The 17,963-nt window shown below is 45.8% G+C and overlaps 1 protein-coding gene across 1 annotated transcript in view; it reads right to left on the bottom strand.

The window, feature by feature from the left end:
* Nucleotides 1-17,963, bottom strand: part of LOC141056362 (von Willebrand factor A domain-containing protein 5A-like) — an 83,620-nt gene that overhangs the window by 24,071 nt on the left and 41,586 nt on the right. Inside the window, 1 exon segment of the mRNA XM_073553119.1 lies at nt 16,683-16,905. Within this exon segment, the coding sequence (XP_073409220.1) occupies nt 16,683-16,905 (223 nt within the window).

The following is a 17,963-nucleotide window of genomic DNA, read 5'->3' as shown; positions in this document are numbered from 1 at the left end:
CACCTAGGTTTTAGAGGAGGAAATTAGAAAAACAAAATTGAAGCAAAAAATTTGGCCAATTCTGTACTTAATATCCCTATCCTAGTATACATGGCCTCCTCATCCCTATACTGGTGGGCATGGCCCCTCATCCCCATCTTGGTGTGCATGTCCCCATCCTTATCCAGGTATGCTTGACCCCCGTCCCTGTCCTGGTATGCATGGCCCCATCCTTATCCTGATATGCATGGCCCCCATCCCGGTATGCATGGCCCCATCCTTATCCTGATATGCATGGCCCCCATCCCGATATGCATGGCCCCATCCTTATACTGATATGCATGGCCCCCATCCCGGTATGCATGGCCCCATCCTTATCCTGATATGCATGGCCCCCATCCCGGTATGCATGGCCCCATCCTTATCCTGATATGCATGGCCCCCATCCCGATATGCATGGCCCCATCCGTATCCTGATATGCATGGCCCCCATCCCGGTATGCATGGCCCCATCCTTATCCTGATATGCATGGCCCCCATCCCGGTATGCATGGCCCCATCCTTATCCTGATATGCATGGCCCCCATCCCGGTATGCATGGCCCCATCCTTATCCCGATATGCATGGCCCCCATCCCGGTATGCATGGCCCCATCCTTATCCTGATATGCATGGCCCCTATCAGAAAAAAAACAAAACACATTACACTTACCTTCCTCCGCTCCCTCTCAGCATCTTGTTCCATTGCCAGCAGCTGCTTTATGCACTCCACTCCCATAGGCGGAATATTCATTCTCTTTAGTAGCGGGGACATATGACCCATGACCGCCCGGCAGCTGCAGGAAGCATAAAGCAACTGCTGGAACCGGAGTAAGACACTGCGTTGGAGCGGAGGAAGGTATAAGTAAAATGTAACTTTTATTTTCGACTCTATAATTGGCACTAATGCTTAAATTAACAATTTTTATCGCCTTTAAAATAAAGGATCTCACACCTTGCACTGACGAGGGGCACTTGGCCCGCAACCATTCAGGCATGTTCTAATCTAGAACCATCAGAGTCAATTATCATATGACTGACCGAATTGTTATTATCGTCAAACACTGCTAGTCCCTGATGATCGCAGCAGTTATCAAATATGATGAAACGTGTAGGGCTTAGGGAAGCACTAGATGTAGTGAAAAAGAGATCAGCCCAGTGGTTAACATAGCTCAGAGCTGACCACCTAAAGTGTCGGGAACAGATAAACACTGAGCACTTTATCAGCCATCTATATGATTGAGGGCTAATTAACAAGAGCTCTGGAAATCAAAAGGCACAAGCGCACTTTGTTGTAAATTCACCACACTTGACCACTGCAGAAAACATACAATTAATGCAGCAAACCTCTTTGGATATTGAATAATGTTCTTCACAATAAGATTGCAGTCTGTGGATATTGATAATATCCCTGACAGTACATTGATAACTGCAATTATTTCATAGTGGGTTTATTTTAAAAGCGATAACAATTGTTAAAATAAGCATTAGTGTTAATTTTAGAGTAGAAAATAAAAAGTGAAATTTTACTTACATCACTCCAATGGGATTAGGAAATATTTTCCTGTCAATGTATTTTTGGAGACATCAATTCAACCATTTAACAGTGAATTAGGAGTGGAGGAAGGTAGGTGTAGTAGTTTTTTAATGTTTTTCTGATGGGGCCCTGCATACCAGGATGGGGATGGGTGCCAATCATACCATGATAAGGATGGGACCATGCATACCAAGATGCTATTAAAGGGAATCTGTCACTCCATTTTTGCCCTATAAGCTGCGGCCACTGCCATCAGGGGCTTATCTACAGTATTCTGTAATGCTGCAGATAAGCCCCCGATGAAATCTGAAAGAGATAAGAAAAACACGCTAGATTATAATCACCGGGGGGCGGGGTTGGGTGCGGTGGATGTCGCGGTCCGGTCCGGCACCTCCCATCTTCATATGATGATGTCCTCCTTGCTTCTCCCTCGGCTCCTGCGCAGGTGTACTTTATCTGCCCTGTTAAGGGCAGAGTAAAGTACTGCAGTGCGCAGGCACCGGGAAAGATCAGAGAGGTCCAGCGCTTGCGCACTGCAGTACGTTGCTCATGTCTGTAACATCTGGTCCTGGCCTGCCAAGTACAACGGAAGCATGCGATCTGCACATGCATATCACCCAGGTAACGAGCTCACAAACCTAGCCACGACACCCTATTGTCACGTAGTGTGGTGGGGCGTGGAAGACGAATACCTCATCCACGTTAAACACAAATCAGTTTTAAAAACGGATTCAAGTGTCTATGCCAGGAGACTCGGTATATGTCCTACTCTTATCCAATTTTGTAGATCAATCAGATGAAAAATGGAACACCTAGTTTATACTTCAGAGTTCCAACCGAGTTTTATGATACATTAAAAGCCAATACATAAAGTTCAGACAGCCTACCTGCATCAGTGAAAAACAATTAAAAAAAAAAAAAAAAAAAAAAGGGATAAATCAAAAACAAGCTAGGATGGGGTGTATGCTGCTGCCACTAGGAGGCTGACACTATGCAAAAAAGTTAGCGCCTCCTCCGCAGTGTACACCCTACCGACAGGAAGTAGGATGTTCAGTTAGTGAGGAAGTAGTAGGAGAAGTAATCTGTAGACGAGATAAAAACACAGAAAGCACAAATCCACACTGTAACAATATTATGCAGTAACCAAGCTTTTCAACTTGGGAGGGTGCTGTGTCCCCCAATGAAGGCTCAGAGAAACAGATTTTACGGTAAGCAACTAAAAATCCTGTTTTCTCTATCGCTTCATTGGGGGACACAGGAAACCATGGGACGTCCCAAAGCAGTCGCCAAGGGGAGGGAACAGCAAACAACTCCAATCAGGACGAGGAAGTCACCCTCGTTACCTGCAAGGTCACCTGCGAGGTCTTTTACCCCGACTGGCACTTGCCGAAGCTAGGCATGGGCTCTGAAGAAAACCTCATGGACCTGTGGAGGACATATCGCACTGCAGAGGTGCCAGACGAAGGCCCAAAGAGTACCACCAGGAGGACACACTGCCCGGGCAGAGTGCATCATACTCAAAAGAACACAGTCCTTTCTGAGCCGGCAACCCTACTAATGCCGACCAGATTCCACGAGCAGACGCTGACCTGGAGGCCAGAGGACCTGTACACTTCAAGCCGGAGCTTGATAAGTACCGTTGCAGTGGCAAGGTAGCCTGATGCGAGAGCGTCACAAAGTAAAAGTTTGAGGCGGACGAAAGAAAGGGAATTCAGAATGATGGAGAGTGGACCCTTGATCCACAGGAAGTGCACCACGGCTGCTACAGGCTCTGTGAGACCCCAAGGGTGGTTGAGAGTCTGAATGGACAGGCTACCAACTGGAAGGAAAAGGAACCCGTCCGTTGCAAATGCAGATATTGCCAAAGTCCTGAACAAATCAGGACCTGGAAAAGAGCTTCATGGAACAAGGGAAAATCATGCGATTCACAGGAGGCAAATGCTGAACGAAGAAAATTTCTTCCTGAGAAATACAAGTATGGTCTCAATCCTAGATCCCCAAAGTCACGCTGAGGAAAAAAGCGCTGAAGAATGACGAGGTTTAGCCTGAGCAAGGAGAGCGCTTGTCCTTCCGGTGACCTCATCAATGATTTGGCCTATTGGAGCCACATGGAAAGAACGGAAAGATGGTGAAGGACTTCTTTGTGGATAATTTCGCTCGTGAAACCGAAAGCCAAATGGAACCTTAGATAGGAACGATAGGCGAAAACCCATGTCTCCATGCAAGAAAAATTTTTGGACAGTGAGGACGGTCAAATCTTCCGACTGGTGTCCAGAAAGAATGCTCTGATGAGCAAGCTAGGCCAAGCGGCTATAGAATTTTGCCAACTACTGTGTGAATTTGCCGTTGGCATCCCTGAGGGATGCACTTCTGGGAGAGGAAGGACCATAGTGGTGGAAAACTTGGATCTGGAGGGTTCGCAGACGCAGAAGTAGTCCAATTTTGCGAAGCACTCGGGAGAAAAGAGATATACCGAGGCGCCCCCTTGTTTGGAAACGGCTGAAGTCCATTCTGTGAGAAAATGACAGGACCTGAGAGCAGGCCACTGGGAACCTGCTAAAGTGTCGAACACTGGAAACGTACTCAATGGCACCTGGGAATAACCTGGATCTCATCGTCGCGATGTAGGCTCAGGATGGCTATGAAGAGACAACAGATTGCTCGACTAGGCAGGTAGAACGAAGGCTACTGGATTACTTTGAGATCAAAGGGAAGATAAGCCCATCATTCAGGGATGAGGGTGGATAAGGAAAAAATAGTCCCGCCGGACTTAGAAAAGAGATTAGTCGAGCAAGGAAAGTCCATGCAAAACATGGACTATGTCAACTGTAAGGAAAGTTGGCTCTAGGTAGATGAAATAGACCCCAGAGGACAACTAGGCTGAGGAAAGGCAGGTCAATCCGTATGACGATGTAAACGACCAAATCCATCCTGGACCCTCTGGAGCAGGGAGGGGATTGCGGTGAGTAGACCCGCTTACCTAAGTCTAAGACAACACGCCCGAGGATAACAGGGAAAAGATACAATTCTAGCTGGAGGAAGAAACGCGTTATCACCAGACTCATCCTTGGATCCAAGACTGGAGCAGCTTTCTACCCTGGTCGATGCTTGCGCAGAGTCAGATCCCACTCTTGTCTGAGGTGGGATACATTTTCCAGTCACGGTCAGAAGTTACCTGTCTGAGTTGCTGGAGGCTTTAGGGTATGTGCACACTTTGCGGATTCTGCTGCGTTTCCGCAGCGGTTTTGGGCCTGCGGAAACGCTGCAGATTCTGCAGCGTTTTACAAACCCTTTATTTCCTATGAAAATAAAAAAAACATGTGCACATGCTGCGGATTTTTCCGCGCGGTTTTGCTGCGGTTTACAATCCGCAGCATGTCAATTGTTTGTGCGGTTCTGCTGCGTTTCTGCACCCATTGACTTCCATTGAGTCACGCAATTCCGCAGCAAAACCGCAGAGATAAAAATATTTGCGGTTATTGCTGCGGAATTGGGTGAAAAAACGCAGCAGAAGGAAGTGATGTCGGGAGGAAGAGGAAGTGCGTGGGCGGAGTGTAGGGAAGAAGAAGGAAGTCGCCATAACGTCATGGAAGGCTACCGTCGCATGGGGATCGATGTGGGCCGTCTCATAGATTTGGTATGTATGCATGTATGTATGTGTGTGCGTCAGTCTGTGTGCGTCTGTATGTGTTTGTCTGTGTGGGTCAGTCTGTGTGCGTCAGTCCCCATGCGACGGTAGGCCCACAATTGTGCTCAGTCGCTGTATGGGAGAGTAGTCCCTGCGGCGACCGTGCACAATTGCTCAGTAAAGGGTTAAAAAAAAAAAAAAAATACATGACACATACAATAAAGGACATACAACATAAACATACTCACCACATAGTGATGCTCCTGCCGTTTTTCATGGAGTTTTCCGGTGTTCGGGTGCTCCGGGACCTCGCTTTACGGCAATGTAGCTGCGTGTGACCTTTCCCACGCAGCATTGCCGTAAAGGAGAGTACCGGAGTCAATGAACTCCGGTAAACTCTCTCACGCATGCGCAGTAACACACTGCAGGAGCTTAGCTCCTGTCAGTGTGTTTCTGCAGCCATGGAGGATGGTCACATCTCAGGATGTGACTGTTCTCCATGGCAGATCGTCGTGGGACCCTCGTTTATGGACTGCGACGGAACAGGGAGTATAAATTTGGTTTGTTATTTTTAATTTTTTTCTAGGAGAACGAGGGCGTTGGATTGAGTGAAAAATAAGAATTTTTTGTCAAAAACTTGTGTTTTTTTATTTCATTAAATTTTTTTTTTTTGGTGTCTGTGTTTTATTTCAAAATTACCTTTTTTGGCTTAATAATGGATCGGCGTCTTCTTGACGCCTCTCCATTATTAACCGGGCTTAATGTCACCGATGAAAGGTGACATTAACCCCTTCATTACCCCACATCCCGCCACTGTGCGGGAGTGGGAAGAGAGGGGCTAAGTGCCGGAATTGGCGCATCTTTGATGCGCCGGTTCTGGGGCGGCTGCGGGCTGGTATTTGTAGCCGGGGGGGGCCCAAAATCCATGGCCCCTTCCTAGGCTATGAATATCAGCTCGCAGCTGTCTGCGTAGCCTTTCTGGCGCTAAAATATAGGGGGACCCCACGTAAAAAATTTTTTGGGTTGGGACCCCTTTTTTTAGAGCCAGAAAGGTTACGCAGACAGCTGTGGGCTGATATTCATAGCACGGCTACAAATATTAACCCTCAGCTGTCTGCGTAGCCTTTCTGGCCCTAAAATATAGGGGGACCCCTCACCGTCACTGCCATACCTCCTCACTTTCACCGCCATACCCCATCCGAAGAGCCTTCGTGCTTCTATTGCGGAGGCCAAAAAAAAAAAAAAAAAAAATCGCTGCTGGTAGCAAATTAACTTTATTCCTTTTGTCAGCCTTGGCCTTTCAGTCACAGAGGTGGCCGGCACGGCGTCAGTCACGGCTCGCTGTGTGACAGTGTAAATCCACACGGAATAAATAACGTGCCAGGTTGCGGTTCTTCACAGAGGCTTTTTTTTGACTTGTGCATTTTTTATTTATTTATTTTTTTTTACATATTTTTACTATTTTCACTGAGATTAGGTGTAGGGTTTGGGTTAGGGTAAATTTTTTTTTTTTTATTGCCGTAAATGCTTTTCCCTTTTTTTTTTTTTTCTTCTTTTTCTGGTAAACATAGTATTTAATGATTGTAATCTCTACATTGTAGGTCCGTGATTTTCAAGCCATATGGGACCCTTCTGACGAGGCCTACAAGGACCGCTATTACCGGGATCACTGCTGGACCAAAGTGTTACGCCGGCTGTATCCTGACTGGGATTCGTGTAATAATGCTACACAGTTGCAAATTGGTAATTCAAATCTTCGCTGACACTACAAAAATAGGTGTACCTAAATATTAGAATTAATGTTTTTTTTTTTTTGGTTTAGAGAAAGATGTCAAGCAACGATGGAGATCCGTGAAGGACAGATTCCATAAATATGTGGCAAGCTGCAATAAAAGTGGATCATCTCCTACCCGACACTCGTTCCCTTTTTATGAGGAACTACAATTTTTGTTAACTGGCCGGACACTGCGTAGGTAAATGTTTTTTTTTTAAATAAAAAAAGTATTTTTAAGCTATCCATCCTCTCTTTGTAGGTGGTATGACAGAATTGGCTGTGTATGCAATGCTTCATACAACGCCACCGTTATTTTTATTTGTTGTGCCCTCATAGAACAGCATAGTAGAGGAGATGTGATGAATTTCCCTCTCCACTATGTGTAAAAACTGTGGAGGTTGTAGAGCTACGTCCCTGGACACGTGTTTTGTCCCCACAGCATGTCGCTTGTCTTGCGTTTGCACTGTGTCTCTACAAGATTAGTATATATTATATGGACATTATGCTTTTTTTTCCTAAAACAGCACTCAAGGCAATATTGACCCTCCGGCAGAGGAAGATTCTGAAGAGGCTTCTGGACCTTCAAATGTAGCTGCTGTGACCGGTTCTTCAGCTGGTGAACATGTTGCTGGTGCTGCCCCATTGTCATCAGATGCTGTGGCATCGGCTTCCACCGTTGCTGAAAATATTGTTGTAGCGGAAACAGTTAGAGGAAGGGCTGGCGGTACGGTGTCAGGACAGCCCAACCAAAAAAAAAACAAAAAAAAAAACGAGGATAAAACAATCAAAGCCGCTAATGAGACGCTAGCCTTGATAAAGAGGTCTAGCACGGAAGACGAATTTGATTTTTTTGCTCTCCAAATTGCAAACAAGGCTCGCTCCCTGCCACCGGATCGCCAGAACATTTTCACAAGCCTGGTACAGATGTCGTTTACAGCGTTACATGATCCCGCACCGATTTTGCCGTATGATGAAATTTTGATGTCCGTGTTAGGACTTTTCAGAAAAAAAAACCAAGGCCAACCACTAAATGCCCAATCTCAAGGCAGTCACCCATACACAACTGAGCTGCTAGGTCCCCCACCAAATCATTACACTCAGGACGCAGCAACAAACTATGGGTACTACCCACAGTACCATAATTTAAACTAAATAAAGTTTGTGGCTGACATTTTTGTTGTTGGGCCAAAATGTTGTTGGCCATCTGTTCTCTTTCACATTGAAAAATTAATTACAATGTTTGTAATAAAGTTTATTGTTTTTCAAATAAATTTTTATTTGAAAATTTACTTTGTGTTCTTTCTCTAAATTCGAAGGGGCCTAAACTACGGCTACATATGGCCAGTGTCATGGGTACATCCTGACAACACTACTGTGTAGATTCAAACTATGGTGATGCTGTTACGGGACTATGGTACCTAGATAATAAACATGACCTAGTGCAAATTTAAAAATGAGGTCCATAACATTATCAATTTAAACAATTTTTTGGGCGTAAAAGGATACATAGAAACTATAATTCTAGCCTAGGATATCATACCACTAATTGATGATTATATAATAACTCCAATCTGTAAGGGCAACTCAATAGACAAACAACAAATACACCAAATGTGTTCAACCAATCCAAAAACTTTAGTCATGCATTACGACAAAGTTAAGCACAAAAAAAATTTCACTTGTGCACAAAGGTGTAAACATTTTATTTTAACATCAGCTTTAAATAACATCTTAGTACATCCAAAATGTTACTCATATATGGTGGAGAATCAGGCCAGGACGCCCGACAACATGGAAGAAAGTAACCAAATTGAATTAAGTGCCAGTCATGGTAAACTAAGCGGATGGGCAGTATTAATGGCTGATTCCAGCCAAGGTACTTAGCAGGTTGAAATAGGTGCTCTAACCAAAGAGGAAGATTTTACAATATTCAAGATGAGGCAAACATGGCTCAATGGCCGGTCCCAGCATCCCCAATAGTACATCCTGAGTCCAATCAATAGACCACCGGTATAAAAGTAAAAACAAACGTTTAATTATCCATAGTGGTGGTCATGTGGTCCTGGCGGTGCCCATCGATACGATGTTGTTATCAATCCACCAAATAAAAACCAAAAAATGGGTCCTTCTTTGCTGCCGCTCAACTTCTTCTTCTTGGATCTTTCACAGCTGTTCAGACTGCTCAACACCAGCACAGGAGTATTGCCAGTGCACGGCACCTTGTGGACTCATAAAATAGTCAGTAAATGTTTCTCTCACACGCACACCCGAGTTGGATGGTCTTCCCACATGGCGCACTGGATTACATTGTGGCTGCTGGTACTCCACATCTACCTCGGAGCTGTACTCACGAGCATAGTTGTGGAGTACACAGCATGCCTTAATCACGGTGTCAATGGTGTCAGGATCCAACTGGATGGCAGTGTGAAAGATCCTCCACTGACTAGTCATGATCCCAAAGGTGCATTCCACATATCTTCGTGCACGACTCAGCCGATAATTAAAAATCCTCCGCCGGGCAGTCAGTCCCCTTCGTGGGTATGGGCGCAGCAGGGTGGTCATTAATGGAAAGGCCTCATCCGATACCATCACAAAGGGCACTGGATGTGTGGAACCCGGCAAAGGTCTTGGGGCTGGGAGCGTTTCGCCATCTTGAAGAATTTGCTGTCCAACATGTGATGTTCGCAACACCCGAGAATCCCCAGTACTGCCATAGGCACCAACGTCGATGGCAACAAATTTGTAATGTGCATCAGCCACCGCCATCAGGACCACCGAAAAATACTTCTTGTAATTAAAGAAGCGTGATCCTGATCGTGGTGGCTTCTGCACTCGTACATGTTTACCATCAACTGCACCTATGCAGTTTGGGAAATTGGCCACAGACTGAAAGCCTGCCGCGACCTGCAGCCAAGTCTCCTCAGTTGGGGAAGGCATCACCATGGGCTGCAACTTCTGCCAGATGATGGCACATGTGCACCTCACAATTTGAGAGATGGTGGATTTACCAACTCTAAATTGGAGGTGTAGGGATGTGTAGCTCTCTCCTGTGGCCAAAAACCTGAAAAGAAAAAAAAATAATTAGAAAAGTCACACAAAAATGTACTGTAACGTGTCAGCATGTATGGCCGCTATAAAACGCCTTTGATGTCTTCTATGAAGTATTCTATGTTGTGGCAAACAACCAGGTGTAAAAAGAAAGCTGGAAAGAAACACGCTGACATGTACATAGACCCATTAATTATAGTGTGTCTACCTGTGTCAGTGTCTACGTTACATGTTCCCAATATAATAACCCCTACCGGATACACTGATGTGTGAAAGGGCCGTAATGACATTCTAAGCGACAATTATTTACTTACCGCAAGGTGATGAGCAGCCTTTCCTCAGCAGTGATCGCCTTCCTCATGAACGTATCAGCAAATGTAATATGAGGACCCAAGACTTCAAGCAGATGATCAAAGGCGGCGATTGGAAGCCGGCAGAAGGACACAAACTTTTCAGGATATCTTCAAAGTAAAAAAAAAAAAAAAGGTTAATAATGATTACATACTTTTATACACATTTTACATAGTAAAATTGCTTGAGTTATTTTACAACTTACCTCCTCAAATCATTATAAAGAACGTTAAAATGCCCTTTGTCGGTTCGGTCGACTAAGAGTGGGTGCACCCAAAATTTACGTCCTTGATTTCTCCTTCTGCGCTGCTGCTGCTGAGCCTAAAATAAAATTTTACATTTAGTAGACAGCACACTCAAAAAACAGACATGTGAACCATTTTCTGATTCATAACCCTAATCACATAAATACTCGTAATCAAAAACATAATATAAAGTCTGAATTCACAAACGACAACAATCCAAAATGTATTCATAATCCAAACAATAATCACAAACCGAACAAAACTACAACCCTAATCCAAAACCCAACCATAACCCTAATCCAAAGCCCAACCATAACCCTAATCCCATACCCAATCCATAATCCCATACCCAATCCATAATCCCATACCCAATCCATAATCCCATACCCAATCCATAATCCCATACCCAATCCATAATCCCATACCCAATCCATAATCCCATACCCAATCCATAATCCCATACCCAATCCATAATCCCATACCCAATCCATAATCCCATACCCAATCCATAATCCCATACCCAATCCATAATCCCATACCCAATCCATAATCCCATACCCAATCCATAATCCCATACCCAATCCCAAGTCTATATTATCCAAACACTAATCAATAACCTAACCCAATCACAAGCCTAATCCTAATTACAGCCATATAACCCTATTCCCAACAAACCCCAATCCTATCCACAATGGAATCCCAAACATAATCACGGTGCTTATCCCAAAAAATTTAAACTCAAACATCATCAAACCCTATTACCTGCTCTCTGTGCTGCATCAGGATTTCCAGCAAACACCCCAGCATGAGGATTCTGAACGGCGTGCGGACCATTTGGCGCTGCACGCTGAAATCTTCATCCCGCTGGGCACTCTGCTGCTCATTTCTGTCAGTCATCATTCTTATTGGTAAAAGCAAAATGGAGGCTGGGGGGGTTGGAGCAGGAAATGACATCACCTTTTTTTTTCTTGAGTACAGTATTGTCCAACTTTATTTAATTTCTTCTAGTGCAAAACCGCAGACAATTCTGCCAAAAAACTGCAGGAAAAACCGCAGTAAAAGACGCACCAAAAACGCACCAAAACCGCACATGCGGTTTCTGCCAAGAGGTGCGGTTTTGTCAACAAAAAAAAAGCAGGGAAATTTACTACGTGTGCACATATTCTTTCTTAAAGACGCCGGGTAAGGCTAAGTAAGTTCCGACAGATAAGAAGCTTAGGCATTGTGGTAGCTCGAAGGCCCTTAGGACAGACTAGAACTTATAAACTACTATTGGCCAAACATTAAAGATAGACGTAACACCTGCAGTAAAGCTAGCCTGCGGACAGTACTGTAAACTGATCAGAAGGTGTGGCAAAAAAACTCCTGTGGGGCAACTCGCACATAGGGTCCAGAGCATGCTGCAGTAAAACCGCGACCATCCGTACCTGACACAAGAGTGTCTGACCCACCTGAGGGTGAAGAATCCAGTTATGTTGCTACCGAGATCCGCTCTGTGGTACAGAGATCCGCTCCGTTTGGACATAGTAGTGCTTACGTTTAACTGTTAACAAACCACAGATGTTATTAACAATGAAATATGCATCTGAAAGGTGTGTTTGACTCACCTGGACGCGGCCTGTAACCGCAGCTGCAGCCCATCAGGAGCAATAAATGCCGGCACCTCACCACGAGTGGTGATTAGACGGGAGCTTAGGCAAAAGCTGCAAAATACCCAGATGAACGCAAAAGAGGACGCTCCTGACTCACCTGAAATGGGACAGTAGAGCCGGACCGGTGTAGCAGATGGACCTCGGGTACGTTTCGAGTCATCGGAAAGACGGCATGTATTGACTAAACATGTCTGGTAGAGGCCTATCCAAGTGCTCGATAAGAGATATAATACTGCTGCAATAGAGCGCGAGGAAACTGAAGGCGAGAGCGTCTAACTCACCTGAATACGGTACAGAACACCAGTACCACTGAAGCAGTCAACCCCAGACACCTCTCCACAGTAATACGGCCGTTTGAACTACTGTACCTGGAAGGTGATGCTTCTAAAGCCTGTATAGCGGATATAGCACAGCTGCCATCGGCTCTAAGTATCCTGTGAACAAATCAGTGTGGAGAGAACTCGGAGAAGGATATAGGAGACAGCCCTTTCTGTGGTGCGGTCTAGGTCTGGATACCTGATGACATTAGGTAGAATAACGGCTTCTGTGTTGCGGTCTAGGCCTGGATACCTGATGGCATTAGGCAGAATAACGGCTTCTGTGTAGCGGTCTAGGTCTGAATACCTGATGGCATTAGGCAGAATAACGGCTTCACGTGTAGTAAGCCGTACTACGAAGACTGTAGTAAAGAAGATTCTGACCAGTCAATTCTTCTGACGGTAGAACACTAGGCCTGGGATCAGAAAGAGACTAACTGTCCTCTCTGTTGTGTGCTATGGTTCCAACCTCTGGACCAGCGAGTTGTGGTCAGCTTCTTTATCCACTGAACCACAGTAGACAATTGCCAGGTAACACGAACTTCTATCCAGCTGGAAGGCCGGCCCAAACACTGCAGACATGAAGAGATAGAAGCCGCACATTATTCTGCTCGGAGCAGTATGAAGCCAGCGTCCCGAGGGGGCTGCAAAAAAGGAAGGGCGAGTGCCTGTGAGCCGTAGATATGGGAGCAGATGCTATGCCAGGGCTCCAGCACCTTTATGTGTGAAGCAATGGTTGAGTGTTGCTCTGCTGATATCAAGGCACATATCTGCAATGGCCGAAAACACAACAGCCGTGTGACAAAATCAGATTTCAGATGAAAAAAATGTGCGAGTGAAACCCCCTACCAGGCCAACGCCATGCGGCAAATACAGAAGACAACAGCATGGCTCTCCAAGCCTCTGTATGCTATGCCAGACATACTGATGCACTAGAGACTGTGCGGCAGAAGATTACAATTACGCCAGGAAAATACACGATTCTAGAGTACTATTACGTCAGTGACTGTACAGTTCAAGAGTACAATTACTTCAGAGACTGCACGGCTCCAGAAAACCATTACGTTAGTGACTGTACTGCTCCAGGGACTGTACGACTATAGCGCATTTCACATGAGACGCAATAGATAAGATGGATCCTCTGCTCCGTCACTGGACCTGCGGAAAGTGTGGCCCTGCTTAATTTTACTATGAGGGGCTTATACTCTGCATTGTATCTGATTCTGCTGAGGGGAGATCGGACAGGACCAGCAGTTTCCTGCCTGTGAAGGCACTAACCGTGTCCCACGCTGGGAGAATACGACCGCTGTGGTGGATGCCGACGCAGGGAGGATGCCGAGGTCCAGGGAGACATCTCATTTTGCAAGTGAGAGAAGAGGAGCAAAACTGAGCGGTGACGAGGACTGCGCTGCCCGCAGGCAGGACAGAGTCATTACCGGTGTGCTCACACCAATATGGCCGCTCAGGGCCCCCACCTACCCGCCTTAGACAAGGGCGCACTGTGCACAACTCCACTCTGCACAGCCCGAACAGGGGTGGAGCCAACCGTCAGCTCTGGGGACAGAAAGATGGCGGCAAAGGATATTCTCTCTGCGCCACAAGGGAGGCCGGACGGAGGGCAGAGCTTGCTGAGGGAAGACGGGAGGGAAAAAAGCTGGCCCGAAACAAGAGGACGGGGGGCGGGGCTACTGAGGACTAGGCCGCAATTGAAGCCGGGGCCTAGATTAGACCCAGGAGACCACTGACGAAGGTGGGGGCGGCGCGGAGGCCCGAAAAATTCTGGAGTTGTCACCTGGATCCTACCAGAAGGTAGTAGGGTGCGGGGGGGAAGCGGTGGGGCGGGAGACCTGCGCTGAGGAGAGCAGGCTGCTGCCCACCTTCACCTATTCTGCTGAATAGGGTACCAGCTGGGGGACGCCTGAAACACACAGCACTCAGCGAGCGGTGGTGAGGGCTTTGCCGACCTCGGCAGGGAATGAGCTCCCCACATGTGCGGCAGGAGAGCGGCCAGAGAGAGGGGAGGACTCGGCCCGATATAAACCGGGCCTAGACTACTGGAACCTAGGGGATTTCCTCTTTTTACCTATCTTCTTATGCGGTGTTTACCTCTTCTCCCTGTGGTGTCAGACGTCCGGAAACATATTGCAGGACGTCACATCTCATCCAACTAACAGGCTCTGGTGGGCGAGTAGTTGGGAGACGAAGGGCCAGGACCAGGTCTGGATCACCTAAGCACGCTTCTGTGCTAGGGGTTTGGGTCCTGCCGGCTAGACGTATGAGGATACGGGGTGGCAGTACACGCCGTACTCATAGTCTCTTTGTGGGAGTACAGTTGTAACCTTTCACACTGTATCCCTCCTGGTACCTGAAAAGGAACGACGCACATTGAGGTAGATAAGGGTCTAATGAAAGACCCGTGTCCACCTCCTACTGACACTAAGCTAAACTGAACATCCTACTTCCTGTCGGTAGGGTGTACACTGCGGAGGAGGAGCTAACTTTTTTTCTGCATAGTGTCAGGAGCATACACCCCATGGTTTCCTGTGAACCCAATGAAGCGATGGAGAAACAGGATTTTTGGTTGCTTACCGTAAAATCTGTTTCTCAAAGCCTTCATTGGGGGACACAGGAAACCATGGTTTGCTGTGTCTCCCAATGAAGCGATAGAGAAAAGCCCACTTTCATCTGTAACACTCACACAGATGTATAATGCAGCCTGTCAGATGCTGGTTCATCTCTGATTGCTTCCCTCCAGAATCACCTCATACACATGTGGGCTCAACATGGACAAGAAAGGATCAGAGTTGAGCAAAGAAATTCAGAGGACCTTGGTCCAGCATCCACATTAGTAGTCCATAGCCAGGCCACCTTTCCAGAACCCTGCAAACCTTCAATCTGCCTGCAATGTCCATGTCGCCTCTTCTGATTAGCAAGTCCTCACGAGTCGACGTCATGTGTTCTTCTAAACACAATGTAATGGCTCAGGCCGTACTTATGAAAACAAACGCGGGGGATGCAGGAGATCTGGCCTGGCAACAAAGGACTATTGATGTGGGCACTGGACCAGGGTTCTACAAATCTTTTTGCTCAAGTGTAATCAGTCATTTAACTACTGTAAAATACACGATATCAGGGAATAGTCAGGAAACCCAACAGAGGCGATAGACAGTTGTCCCACCAAAATTTGTTGTTTTGGATGACTTTAATGTGTAAGATGGCCTTCTCACCAGATACTGTACAGTAACCAGAAAAGTTACTTTCCTCGCACTTCTATAATAAGAGCTCAACTACTCTGTTCGGCAACAAAGCCAAAGAAATAAGCCTGAGTGTAAGTTGGCATACATGCAACGTATAAGAGCATGTTCACACTGCGGTCATTTAACAGACAAAACCTAAAACAAAGTGAGCCTAGACAATGTGTAAGAAAGCAAGAGGTAAGGTCCTGCATGGCAGATCAGTATCACCGAGGTGGTTAGTAATGTCCAACAAGCTTGTTGAATGTTTCTAATAACAGCCAGCAGTATTGTAAATGCAGCTCTAGAGTATAAGGGTATGTTTCCACGGGCTGGAATACTTCAGTATTTGCTGCGGATTGGACGCTGCGTACAACCGTAGCGTACAATCCGCAGCGTACAGATGTTACAGCATAGTGGAGGGGATATTATGGCAGCCCTGCATAACCGGACATGCGGTGCATCTTTATAGACCGCAGCATTATCTTGGAGACGCTCTGCCTCTGCAAGTTAAATAACACAATCTATGAATAGGATGCGGTGATTCCGCATGTGTTCAATGAGCACATGTGGTATCACCGCATGTACAACAGGGGGCGGAGCGGGGTATCCGCTGTGTCCAAAGTGCAGGGATTACGTCCCGTGGAAACATACCCTATAACAGCCTGAAATTCCCTACAAAATAATGTAATCTTTTTACAAAGCGACTCAGTGTCTCTGTAGATTAATTCTAGAGGAAATTGGATTATTATTGCATTTAGATTACTACATTCACAAATATATAGAAAATCTCCAGTGTAATAACTTGGGTTGTGCATTTGTGTAAATTCTACCCAGCCATTACTTTAATACCAGTTTCTCTCTGGATGTGTAGCTGTACCTTTTGGGGTGTATCAGGGATTGAGAACTGCAGGTAAAACAAAACGCACAGCCCCATCTGCTTCGACTTGTAGCTCTTGAACGAAGCTCAGGGTCACTTCGGCTTCCTGACCGGCCAATAGATTCCCCACATTGCAGCTGAAGATGTCACCAGAACTCTCATCTTCTTCCAGAAGAAAAGCCTGCTGGCCCTTGCTGATGGCCTCATCATACGTTTTGTGAGCCTGAGGATTATAGACAAACCAGTGTCTACACGTTAACAATACTGCAATCCAGAGATGCTAAAAAAAATATAGAAGAGGATTCCTTCCTAAAACAGAGCCACATCTGCCTACAGGTTGTCCTCTCGGGACCTCTATCAGCTAAGCAGAGTGGAGTGAGTCTACAAAGAGTGTCTTTTGTTCTGGAGGACCCAGCACATCTGAGCCCATTGGACTGAATGAGAATAGTGTAGGACCTTAGTTTCCCTGCTGGGGCACTGCAGGGAGACCAGTTCCAGTTTGTCTAAAAAGCAAAAATGAATATTTAACGAAAGCCTAAAAATTTGTCTAATAGGAAAGTAATGGTCGTGGTTTTAGTTACAGTGGGTACAGAAAGTATTCATACCCATTTAAATTTTTCACTCTTTGTTTCATTGCAGCCATTTGGTAAATTCAAAAAAGTTCATTTTTTTCTCTCATTAATATACACTCTGAACCCCATCTTGACTGAAAAAAAACAGAAATGTAGTAATTTTTGCAAATTTAATAAAAAAGAAAAAACTGAAATATCACATGGTCATAAGTATTGAGACCCTTCGCTCAGACACTCATATTTAAGTCACATGCTGTCCATTTCCTTGTGATCCTCCTTGAGATGGTTCTACTCCCTCATTGGAGTCCAGCTGTGTTTGATTAAACTGATAGGACTTGATTTGGCAAGGCACACACGTGTCTATATAAGACCTCACAGCTCACAGTGCATGTCAGACCAAATGTGAATCATGAGGTCAAAGGAACTGGCCAAGGAGCTCAGAGACAGAATTGTCTCAATGCACAGATCTGGCCAAGGTTACAAAAGAATTTCTTCAGTACTCATGGTTCCTACGAGCACAGTGGCCTCCATAATCCTTGAAAGGAAGTCCAGCCAAACTGAGCAATCGTTGGAGAATAGCCTTGGTGAAAGAGGTAAAAAGAACCCCAAGATCACTGTGGCTGAGCTCCACAGATGCAGTAGGGAGATGGGAGAAAGTTCCACAAAGTCAACTATCACTGCAGCCCTCCACCAGTCGGGCCGTTATGGC

The sequence above is a fragment of the Dendrobates tinctorius genome, unplaced genomic scaffold, assembly GCF_039654945.1.
Source record: "Dendrobates tinctorius isolate UK_male_01 unplaced genomic scaffold, ASM3965494v1 ptg000197l, whole genome shotgun sequence".
NCBI lineage: Eukaryota > Metazoa > Chordata > Amphibia > Anura > Dendrobatidae > Dendrobates > Dendrobates tinctorius.
This window is presented reverse-complemented; position numbering and strand designations above follow the sequence as displayed.